Source organism: Misgurnus anguillicaudatus, chromosome 12 (genome assembly GCF_027580225.2).
Source record: "Misgurnus anguillicaudatus chromosome 12, ASM2758022v2, whole genome shotgun sequence".
NCBI classification, from domain to species: Eukaryota; Metazoa; Chordata; class Actinopteri; order Cypriniformes; family Cobitidae; genus Misgurnus; species Misgurnus anguillicaudatus.
In genome coordinates, this window is record NC_073348.2 from 36968947 (window position 1) to 36981317 (window position 12371).

General features: G+C 35.7%; 3 protein-coding genes across 3 annotated transcripts; 1 reads left to right on the forward strand and 2 right to left on the reverse strand.

Annotated features, from left to right (window-relative positions):
* Positions 1–284: 284 nt before the first annotated feature.
* LOC129446554 (L antigen family member 3-like) lies at positions 285–1562 on the forward strand. Its single transcript, XM_055207713.2, has 3 exons — positions 285–427; positions 637–765; positions 1003–1562. The coding sequence occupies exons 1-3, from the start codon at positions 381–383 to the stop codon at positions 1115–1117; spliced, it is 291 nt and encodes a 96-aa protein (XP_055063688.1). The 5' UTR covers positions 285–380; the 3' UTR covers positions 1118–1562.
* On the reverse strand, positions 1365–6548 carry LOC129446553 (ras-related protein rab7). The gene is made up of 6 exons (XM_055207712.2): positions 6347–6548; positions 5664–5733; positions 5309–5435; positions 4385–4603; positions 2709–2837; positions 1365–2633 (listed from the first exon to the last, which is right to left on the reverse strand). Exons 2-6 carry the CDS (start codon positions 5714–5716, stop codon positions 2544–2546), a joined length of 618 nt encoding a protein of 205 aa, XP_055063687.2. The 5' UTR covers positions 5717–5733; positions 6347–6548; the 3' UTR covers positions 1365–2543.
* A 2326-nt stretch (positions 6549–8874) lies between these two features.
* Positions 8875–11876, reverse strand: wdr45 (WD repeat domain 45). Its single transcript, XM_055208225.2, has 11 exons — positions 11717–11876; positions 11461–11571; positions 11144–11218; positions 10956–11060; positions 10693–10798; positions 10500–10594; positions 10318–10397; positions 9703–9911; positions 9490–9591; positions 9252–9397; positions 8875–9154 (listed from the first exon to the last, which is right to left on the reverse strand). Exons 2-11 carry the CDS (start codon positions 11507–11509, stop codon positions 9045–9047), a joined length of 1077 nt encoding a protein of 358 aa, XP_055064200.1. The 5' UTR covers positions 11510–11571; positions 11717–11876; the 3' UTR covers positions 8875–9044.
* Positions 11877–12371: the final 495 nt, after the last annotated feature.

Consider the following 12371-nt stretch of genomic DNA (forward strand, 5'->3'; position numbering starts at 1 on the left):
ATTTTATATATGTGAAATATATAAATATATTATATAAATAATATCTCTCTTTAATAAATAAATTAATAAACAAACAAAACAATTATTTAAATGCTGTTCATCCACTGATGTGTTCATCACTATTTTTGACTGTTTTTTTACTTTTGTATAAATAATGCTGCGACAATATGACAAACGCTGCAAATATTATATAAAAACTTTTATAATATATCATTGTATTATAATTATTATTTTGTCTGTAACGTACGTAAATACTTCTATGAAACCCGTCTTTCAAAAAAAGAAAATCGACGATTTTTTTGTCTAAAATGAAGGTTTACATTTAATAGACTCGTGACGAAAATGCTGATGGCAATCTGAAACTGGACAAATATGTCAACATGGCGGCTTCCTCGAGTGAAAACGGTTCAAATGGAAAACTTGAATTGTATCCTTTCATCATTGTCTTACCGTAATTTAACAAAAGTAGGCTTCTATTAAAAATAATTATTATACACCTTATAGATGCGATAATATTTATTCGGACACTGCTTACTTGTTTGCACGGCGGGGTTTGATTAGACAAGAGCCATGTGCCGCAGAGCGGTCTATGTAAAATCAATCTTTTAAAAATCCTTTAACTCCACGAAACATCAGCTTTCTAAAAGTCCCTTTCCCTTCAGAAAGAGAGGCAGCTATTGCCCTGCAGTCTTTATCCCCTGATCCTGAGCCAAGAAAAGGAGGAATCACCAAAGATTTGGATGTTGCGGGTCAAACCTTGTCTGTGTGAGTTAAACTGAATAATTAATCACCTAAAATAGTCCAGCGTTCAGAATAGTTGCCCTAATTTAGATTTGGGTCGATATTGATGTCTTGTTGAGCATCCTGTTATCACTTAAAGTGATAGGGTCACCATGTTAGCTACTGTAAATTGATTTTGTACCCTAGGCTGTGTACTTGTTATTCTCTCACATATTGTTTTTATACTTGCAATGCATTTGATTTATTCTGTTGCCATTACAGGAGATGGACTGCAGATGAAGCTCGTATTCTTCGTGTCTCTGTAAGTTCATTCTTGGACCACTTGTCTTTAGTGATGGAGACTATGGATGCATTCGGACCACCTGTTTCACAGTGAGACTTGTAAGACGGATGTCAAATGTGTGGATGCAGAAACAGCATCAACTGCTACAAGCTGCTGTTTGGATCAAAGAAATATCGGCTGCCATTTTGTATGTGGTCTGGATGAACTGCATGGACTCAATTTAATGGAAAAAGTACAATTTAATGTGCTTTGGTTCTGTTGGAGGAAAGCAGTGCATCTTTTGATGTCTTAAGAAAACCTTGAATTGGATCAAATAAACAGATGCCAAGACAGACTGCTGTCATTTGAATAAAGATTTATTAATTGAGCATTGATCAGAAAACAATATCAAGAGATGATTTAACAATGTACCAGTAATTTGTATAAAAGAGGAACAGATGTTTATTTGTTTTTATTGGCAGACATCACCAATAATAATGTTTTCATTTTGATCTACAATACTGGTTTACAGAAATAAAGATATGTTAAAAAAAACACAGTTTAAGATTGTTGGGGCTCACTTTGTGATTTCAGGTTTCCTTCACATTTGATCTGACAATTTGTGCGTTCAGATTTTATTTGACTTAGCACGTCAAACCCATCATTTTGTCAAACTGAGCCCCTTAGAAATGTGTCTACTATCTAGAGGTAAAAATTAAAGTAAAATATACTCAAGCATGAGGTCAAGAAATGTTTTCACGAGACACAAGAATTACATGTTAATTTGTTACATTCAGTCATTCAAACTGGGGAATCACTCATTCAACAGAAAAGCAACATTTGTTGCATTGCTAGTTTAACTAAACTGATTGCACTTTAGCTCCTTAAAACTTTCATGTTACGCAAACACATGAAAGCATCTATCAACGACGAGTACCACACGTGACGCTAATTCAGGGCGTCTCGGGCACAAACTGAATGTTTAAGCCTTGGCAGTTGATAAACTTTTGAAGATTTTGATATTTTGTAGATTTTTATATTTCGTTGAGCTTGCACCGGCTGTTTGTACTGTGTGCCAAGTTGTTATTATTAGTTAAAGAACACATTAAGGTTAAAGCAGCAAAATTTGGCAAACAAAGGAAATGTGACAGCGACTTTCTCTACAACTTAAAAAATTAAAGGCACCCAAATAACAGACAGACAGATGTGCAAGCAAGAGTCAAGTCTGAATGGGCTATAATACACGGAGATGAGAGAATACATTATTAAAAAAAAACAAGTAGCAATATAAAGAAAAGCAATCATCTGTAAATAATAGAATAACTATTACAGTTCATTACTCTAAATAGAAATAATATCCATAAATGTAGTTATATATTAAAACTAATGCTGTGGCAGGGAGTTTCTTTACATTCCTAACAGTTCTTTACACAGACGTTTGAAGAAGGATGTTTGCACCGGAGAGATCGGTCCATCCTGTACGCTGGCCTATCCCGCCCGCTCTCTTCGCCTCTGGTCCTCTCGTTCTCCACGTACGGTTTCAACAGCTGCAGCCATCGCTGGAGGACACGGGTCTGTCGTCTCGCAGTTTAATTTGGCTCGGGAAGTCATACGTCTCCACCTCAGCCTCCTGGAAAGTGTCATCAATATGAGCATTTAAACGGTAGTAGTTGTTATAGTGCATTAAAGGACGCTGAACGTGTACCTGTTTGAGGGCATTGCGAGCGATGGTCTGGAAAGCCTGGTCCACGTTGATAGCCTCCTTTGCACTGGTCTCAAAATAAGGAATATCATTTTTGCTCTGACACCATGCTTGTGCTCGCTTTGTCGTCACCTGCAAGAAAGAAGATGAGTTTAAGTGTTTTATAAAAGCAATGCGCTTGCAAAGGGGCAGAAACTTTCCGTAAGAAATTAATCTGGGATTTTTTTAAATATTCCAAATTGGAAATTTACAGAAATAATTGGGAAATTTATATAAACTATATCATATACAAAAATAAATAAACATTTTGTTAATGCAGACATGAATGCAAGGTAATACAATTTAAGAATCCTGATCAAGCCTGGATTTATTTAATCAAAAATCATCTAATAAGAATGTGCATGTTTTGGAAAAATGCAAGTACATGCAGGGGGTGTGGCCTCAATGGCCCTTTAGCAAGCAATGTGCTGTGTGCATGTGACTGAGGAATGTGCAGGGTAGAAATTTAAAAACTTAAATTGCATTAAATCTAAAAATTATGCTGCAAAATTTTTTTAAATACATTTATGTGTTCTGTTATAGGCAAAAAACTTATTTTTTCAAATTCCCAGTTTATTCCCATCAATTCCCATATATTATTAGCCTGGGTTTCCCCCAGAAATGTATTCACGCTGCAAGTCTAGCATGCAAACCATGGACCAATTTTTCCCCTGAAATAGGGAACCAATCAAAGAACGGAAAGGGGGCAGCAAGACAATGACGACGTCTATGCGACACACCGAAGCAGTTTTGTTTATCCAACACGGCAGCAGACGCGAAGTTACTTTTCGATGCAACTGATAGTGTTCTAAGTAATTTTGAACACAACTTTAGTTTTTTTTTTAAAAAAAGAGCAACTTTTGGCGTTAAACAATTTCATATCCAAGAAGGATGTTTGGATATGGCAAGACGTGATAGCCACAGAGTTTTATAGGACCAACCTGCTAGGCATCATCGTCGACAAAGTCCGTTTAACTTATAAATGGTAAGTGGTATTTATTAATATGATATTGTCATTATGCCTGTACTGTGGTTGTCGCAGTGCCACTAAGTTGTGTTGCTTTTCAATATCAATATACAGCTACCGGTTTAGTTGCATAGCTTTCAGCTGTGTGCACAAGTACCCGATAAAAGTTGTTGATGCTTGAATTTATGTCGCTCTACATCTGTCATCTGGTATAATTAAAACAATTGACTATGAGCTAAGTACAGACGCATTTGACAGAAATTCGCAGCGCCCAATAAACGGCTCTGGGCATTCGCAAACCACGCCTCAAATACGAGAAAATGAGCATATGGTTCCCAGACCACGTCTCAATCTCTATGAGACTGGTCTGGAGTTAGCCAGGCTAATATATTATTGTTAATTCCCATGGAAAGTTTCCAGCCTTGAATATTCCCCGAATTTTGCAACCCTACTAAAAACACAAAGTTTTAATTATTCATAATAAATGACTACACATTTGAAGTTTCTGATGAAAATGCAGCTGGTGCTTTAAGTAATAGCACAAAGGTAATATCACACGTATACACAATAAGCAGTACAATTTCGTCATTAAACTGACACCAAAGTAGACTTTAAAACCAGTTGAATATATCTGTAGGAAAATATAATCTTGGGTGGTATCCAGAATACAGACCTGCCTGTTCTCAATATCGATCTTGTTACCAAGCACTACAAAGGGGAAGTTCTCTGGGTCTCGTGGACTGGCCTGAATGAGGAACTCATCCCTCCAGCTGTCGAGGGTTTTGAAGGTGTTTGGCGCAGTCACGTCATACACCAGCACGCAACAGTCCGCACCGCGATAAAACGCCACGCCCAAAGACTGAAACCGCTCCTGTCCTGCTGTGTCCCAAATCTGAAACAACCAGCAGAATATTTCAAGAGTCAAATAGTAGGAAATGTGACTCAGTCAATGAAAACTCAGCTAAAATCTATTATTTTTTGTGATTTAATGTTTTCTACACAAAATCATCCTACATATTGTAAAGAACATTCAGTGAAAATATCTTTATCTTTATCTATATTTTGACTTGAGTAAGATCGATGTCAAAGATAGAAATTAAAGTGAAATCAAAGCTCCAAATCTCATCAGTAGATTATGAGACTTTAGGCTGGATTTCACAGACAGGGTCACGAATGATATTGTCCTTGGTCTTTTTAAATATTTTGCTGTAAAAAAAACATAGAATGAGTTTGAATACTTTAATCTGCCTTGATTAATGAAGTTAAAACTATTGACTATAAGACTGAATGGGCAGGCAAATTCATGAACCCAGTGAAAGACATCATTTAATAAAAATTACCTTCAAAACAGCTCTGCAACTTTATGACATTAGCAATAAATGCATTTGCTTATAAATAGGATGTAATTAAAAGTTGCCAGTGCGAACTAGATTGTACCCACTATATTCCTAAATTAACCCAATGTAAGGAAATTTAGTTAATGATATCTACTTCAAGTGGAGTTTCTTCATCAGGACATTGACTACTGTACCAAGTGGTAAACATGCAATCTAACACCATAACATGCTATAATAAAACTGCTTAACATGGGACATACCTGCATTGTCACCAGCCTGTCATCCGCCATCACCTCCTTGGTAAGAAAGTCCGCACCGATCGTAGCTTTATACTGATTGCTGAATTTCTTATTAACATATTGGTTCATCAGCGATGTCTTTCCAACACTGTGGGACACAAATACATGGTTGTAAACTCACTACACCAGGGGTCTCCAACGTGGTGCCCGCGGGCACAGTCTTTGAGGTGCCTACCAAAGCACATTCTATTAATAGTCTCAATTGTAATATTTATATATTTATTTATTACATATTTTTTATATTATCTTGTATTGGTATTGGTTTACATAAGCTAACATTTTTAAATATTAAACCCCGAAAAAGCATGTAACTCACCCAGTATCCCCAAGAATGATGACCTTCAGGAGAACCTTTTTACGAGAAGACATCCTGAACTAAACAGAACCTGAAACAAATACAAGAATGAACATCAACAAGTCTTCATCTCAGTTAACTTACACACAATAACTGTGATTGCCAAATACACACTTTGAAAAGGGAAGGTTGCATGATCGCAGTCATGTGTTTTAAAGTCAAATGTATCATGTGTAATACAAGACGTGTCATAAAAACGTATTTACGTAACTTAATGACAAAAACAGTTTGTCTCGTGTTTGTGTTAAATGTCAACATTAGCTTTGGATGCATGCTAACGTTAGCTGTCCCAGCTTGTCACTTTCTCAAAATTGCGTTCATGAGGAAGACAACGACGACATATCGTTAATTCAGAATAATTTAATAAATTAAAAGCAAAAAAGGTTTTAAAAATTATTCAGTTTTGATGATTAGATTTCATTAACTTAGCTTCTTGTGCTAAAGCTAAGAACAAACAAACGCATTGCATAAGGCATTTGCACACTTTTAGCGAAATAAATGAATGTTTATCTATGTTTTATCTAATCAGTACTACAATTACTTAAAAGTGTGTAGTCATATAAAAACATCTTTATTATTTCTATATTTCAATTATGCAGACTTAGCATGCACGGCTAAGTCGTGTTAGCATGATGAAAACTCACTTTCTGATAAATGCCACCTCGAGCTCAATCTTCTGCAGTCATATAACAACAACATAAAAAACACGTCCCGACACGTCACAGTCTTGGATTATGCGTGGATCGACTCCTCGGGTGTTGTCTCGTGTTTGTCACGGACAGTTTGCGTGCCGTGAGCATTCGTGTGTTGTTGTATTGAGAGCAACAGCAACACTCCCTCCACTGGCTAAACTCAACATGTTTACCTTTCTTCTTTGTCTACCTTTCACAAATATTAGTAGGTGTTGGGATGTTGGGCTAATTAGAAAAAACTTTTGTCCGGCAATTTGAATGTTCATAAATGTAGTACAAACACAATCATGGGCCTTTTATTAAGAAATTAAGTATAAACACTAAACATGATATATATCACATCATCCAGCAAATAAAATGTGGTCTTATGGCTGAATAAAGTTTGTAGATTTCCCTCAAATACTAAAAAAGCTACTTTAACTTAATGGGTAGGCTGGTACACTGTCTGTGTCAGGTGGTACAACCAATGTAAAACTAGGAAAAAATGCTTTTACATTTTAATTGTATTTAAAAAGTATATTTATGAATTTGATATCACAGGCAAAAGCTTGTACCAGCATCCAAGTCTGTTTAATATAAATTTATTGCAGAGGTCAGGTGGTGCAACCAAAAATGTCAGGTGGTACAACCAATGTAAAACTAGGAAAAAATGCTTTTACATTTTAATTGTATTTAAAAAGTATATTTATGAATTTGATATCACTGGCAAAAGCTTGTACCAGCATCCAAGTAGAGGTCTGTTTAATATAAATTTATTGCAGAGGTCAGGTGGTACAACCAATGTAAAACTAGGAAAAATGCTTTTAAATTTTAATTGTATTTAAAAAGTATATTTATGAATTGATATCACAGGCAATAGCTTGTACCAGCATCCAAGTAGAAGTCTGTTTAATATAAATTTATTGCAGTGGTCAAAGTCAAATGTCAGGTTGTACAACCACTGTAAAACTAGGGAAAAAATGCTTTAAAATTTTAATTGTATTTTAAAAGTATATTTATGAATTTGATATCAAAGGCAAAAGCTTGTACCAGCACCCAAGTAGAAGTCTGTTAAATATAAATTCATTGCAGAGGTCAGGTGGTGCAACCAGAAAGTCAAATGTCAGGTGGTACAACCAATGTAAAACTAGGAAAAAATGCTTTAAAATTTTAATTGTATTTTAAAAGTATATTTATGAATTTGATATCACAGACAAAAGCTTGTACCAGCATCCAAGTAGAAGTCTGTTAAATATAAATTTATTGCAGAGGTCAGGTGGTGCAACCAGAAAGTCAACTAGGAAAAAATGCTTTAAAATTGTAATTGTATTTTAAAAGTATATTTATGAATTTGATATCACAGGCAAAAGCTTGTACCAGCATCCAAGTAGAAGTCTGTTAAATATAAATTCATTGCAGAGGTCAAGTGGTGCAATCAGAAAATCAAATGGAGCAACTGCAATAAAAAAACAAAATAATAATAATTTTAATAAGAAATAAAATTATGCTTTAAAAAATATATTTTTCTTAAATGTATAGTTTTCAAATGTTAGTTTTGCACTTTCAAAATATTTCCAGGATTATAATTTGAAATGCCACTATCAAAACAATCAACATGACACAGGGACAGCATTAAAACTTATCTAGCAAAAAGACAATGATTGGTTGTACCACCTGACATTTTTTTGAATTGGAATATTAAAAATATTGTTGAAAAAAAACATTAAAATGTACAGAAATGTTGTTTAATAAACAAAACTTAAAGACTTCAAAGTATGCATTACATCAATTTAAAAAAAATAAGTTTTTAGGAGCTTGTTCTTCATTGACCCAAATATCTTTCGTTTTGTTAGTAAATGCTTTATTTCCATTTTTATTTTTAATAAAATTATTTATTTACATTTTATGATATAATTGTATTTATTCATCCACTCACGAACCCACTCCAATTCCCTCCCGAACCACCAGGGGTTCTCGTACAATAACCTGCACTAAAGAAACAACATAATATCCGATTAAAGGGCAACTATGGTCCGATTCACGATTTTACATTTCCTTTGGTGTTTAAGTGTGTATTCATACATTTTAATGATATGCAAAAAGTACAAAGCCCAAGGTAAATGATGATGCTAGTTATGGTTTCTAACGTAAATCTCTTTTCTTGGACTACAACAAACACACGGATTCCAGGCAACACTTTATTTCCCTGGACCCGACGGTCATTATCATAACTCCTCCCATTTAGGACTCACAACCTAAGTTAACTCCTGTCAGTATTGCACTGTAAGCAAATCGGTCAAACATGGTAAGGAGCGTCACATTTCCAGCTGATGTCAGAGGTATTTAGGCTAATCACAACGTACAGATTAGCTGGCCAATCAAGGACACAGAGCTTTTTTAGCAATGAAATAGGTGCACTTTAATGAATGATAGAAAACAATTCAAAGGTCTATAACGGTGATTCCCAAAAGACACTCAACAGACTTTAAAACTTATAAATGTGTATCTTATCAAACTTCATTAAACATATTTCCACTTTACACAGAAAGCTTATGTACATTTGATTATACAAAGCAGCGACATAAACTCACACAACTAAGCAACAGGAACAAACAAAGCTGTAACACTGAGTACTAATTTACATTTAGCGACAGATCAAAGTTCTCCAGCTTTAAAAATCATCATCATCACAAATGTCCAGATACACGTCAAAAGCCTCGCGGTTGCAGTTTCCATCAGGGGTGAAGACGTACTTGTGGAATGTCCCGTCAACACATATGGCTTCAAAGAGAAACAAGAAACAAACGTTACATATCATACAAAAGAGTAGCTAAAAAGTTTTAAAAGTTTTTAGGGGTTAAGAATAAAACACGCATACCAATAACCGAGTTGACATTTTTGGATGTGTTCTTCCCAAAAGCACAGATACAAGCACATTCGGCCGGAACGGTGAAGTTAGCCAGAGACCACTGACTGTCCACGTACTGTCCAATGACCGGACCCACCTTTCCCACACGTGCCAAGCTAATGAAGAGAAGTCAAATATGATTATAAATGACACTACAACTATGTAATTCTGTATGTAAATAAATGACCAAGAGAGAAGAAAGTCTTACGCAGAGCGACGGTTCAGTTTGGTGTCTTTTAAAGCGAATATGTGCACAGTTCCCTTGTCGCTTGATGCGCAGAGAAAGGATGAGTCGTGGCTGAAGTTAATGCTGAAAAAAATAATGCATTTTATATAGATAAAGGACTAGTAATCAAACTTTTAAAATGCTTTTAAAACAAAGTTTTAGTGTACTGTATGTATTGCAGAGATAGGTCAATACCAGTAGAGTGTTGCAGGGTCGGTCCCTCTCCGCAGCTCGACAAGTTTATCTCGTGTCGTAGTGTCAAACAGACGAATCAAAGTGCCCTTTCGAGAGGCGGAGGCCACCACGCTGCCAGGCTGATTCAGTGCAAGGCAGGCGATCTCACTTTGATGGGCGTTGATGGTGAACGGAGCTGAAGACGTTCCAGGTTTTGTGTTGGAAAGATCCTGTTAATGAATGACAGAAAGTGATGGATGAATCTGGACCTTGAACTGAAATTAAATGAGAATCACATGCTTTAATAGCCAATATTTTGTAATAGGAATGCACTGTTCTGTTTTCTTTTACTTAGAATGACATTAGCCGATACCAATAGATACCGATAACTTTGCTTTTTTATGTCGTAAAAATCCTAAAAGAGCATTTCTGTTGTCATTGTGACCCAATTCAAAATAATGCCACAGTATGAGTTCTGATACGTTTTCCCACTCCTTTTGAATGCCAGGATTTAATTGGCCGAGTCAAAAACTAATTTTATCTGCCGATACCGATTACAGGCCGATACATGGGTGCATTCCTATTTTGTAATAATTTTCACATTTGTTTTTGCAATCCTAGTACAGTGCATCTTACCACTAACTGCAGACTGCCACATTTATGTCCGGGGAAAACCAGCAACTGCTTTTCCGAACTAGGACACAGATCACACAAACCTACAGGACCATAAATGTAAAGCATCTTAAGAACAAAATTATTAGGTTGATTTTCTTCTATCTACACATATTTTGCATACATCTGTATAATCATCGCAATACCTTTTGGGTTGTCCCGAGTGTCAAACTCAAATAGCTTAACAGGGTTGTCTGGAAAACTATAAACGTAGATTCTGTTTTTCAACACAATGATGATTCTTCACACAAAAGAACAGAAGAGATGAGACATTAATAGTACATTGAGCACATTCAAATCAAATCATAATCGAGATTCCCCAAATGGTGTTCGTCTTACTTGTCATGTCTCATACGCACAGCGAGCACTGGTTTGGTGAATGTGAACTCAAGCACAAGTTTGTCTTTGGGGTCTCGCACTTCTCGAGCATCATCCCATATTAATACTGTCAAAGATATAATCCAATGTTGAAAATGCATTTAATGCAAGCTTAAATTAAGTTTTAAACCCGTTTTCTAATACAAAACAAAATACTTTTATTATTACAGTTGGATTTTAATAGTAGATTAGTTTGCATTATAAAGTGCAAGGTGCCGTCATACCTGAGATTTCAGAGAATTTAGGATTGACTCCGCCTCCAACAACAGCCAAGAGATTTGATCGATGAAGCATTGAACACGAGGCAATGCTGCCCACTTGCTCATGGTCTGTAACCAATCAAATCACAAAACATTTACAGACATCTCAACAAACAAGTGATATTAATATGACAAAAGCAGATTAATTTTACCTAAATGCCCCTTTTCCATGAGAGGTTCCACGTTGTAAATCCGAACACCGGTCTCCATGGCACAGCAGAAACAACCTTAGTAAAAGTGTATAAAGTGATATAGCTAAATAAGTCATTATTATTATTAAAAGTAAATATCAATAGTACATTACAAGTATTATTAGGTTGAGACTAATCTAACATTATGTATTTGGGAGTTTGAGTGGCTTTACCTTTAAACATTTTAAACCAGATTAAAACTATCTCAAATTTAGGATTTTTTAAAGATACGTGCATCATGCTATATTTTAGATTGGGCAAATTTGTCTCAAACTTACTCTGGTCCTGGTTAAATTGCAGACTGTTGACTCCTCTCTGCTGGGCCATGACGTCAGAGAGGGTTTTACAGTTTTTCTAAAATCTTCAGATATGATTTATATCAAGTCACCCTGAATGTGAAAACGAACTAGTTTAGATGACATGATAATATAATCAGTCATTCCATAACTAAACACATGTAACAGCTGGCTTGCATTGTGTGGCACGTTAACCTTCCTTATTTTAAAAATGATATTGTCATAATGTTTCACTTACCATTAACTTATTAATGAACCCGAATGAGTTTCCCTGATGTAGTATGATGACAGTAAACGGTGTTTATAATGTTTAAACTGAATTTGATATCTGACATTAGGCAATAACTGCAGTCGTGTTGTTGTTATTGTCGCTGCACTCTTCCTCTACAGTGACGTTGACGGAGTTAAACGGCATTACTGCCGCCTGCTGGAGCGACGGAGAACTACACGAAGAATTACAACGACCGCACAGAACAAAATACAAATTAAATTGTGGAGAAATAGCTGGCTAGACCACAACAGTCGGTCAGATAAAACATATTTAATTGATAATTAAAAGGAAATACACGCTTCAAAGTGCTCACTTCCGTTTGGAAATCAGACACTGAGGCCGTTTCTCATCTGAAGGCTGCAGCTTCCGGAGGTCGCATATGCAGGCTGCATACGCCATCAAGCCTGGTCTATTAAAATAAACTGAGCATTACATTCGCAAGTCATAAGCAAATTGCAACAATTTACGATTAACTAAGAATATTAGTAAACTTTATAAATGTTAATATTCTGAAATAAGACAGTCTTGATGACGTATGCAGCCTGCAAATGCGACCTCCGGAGGATGCAGCCTTCTCCTAAATAATATGCAGTAAAAAATAAATAAATAAACCAAATCAATG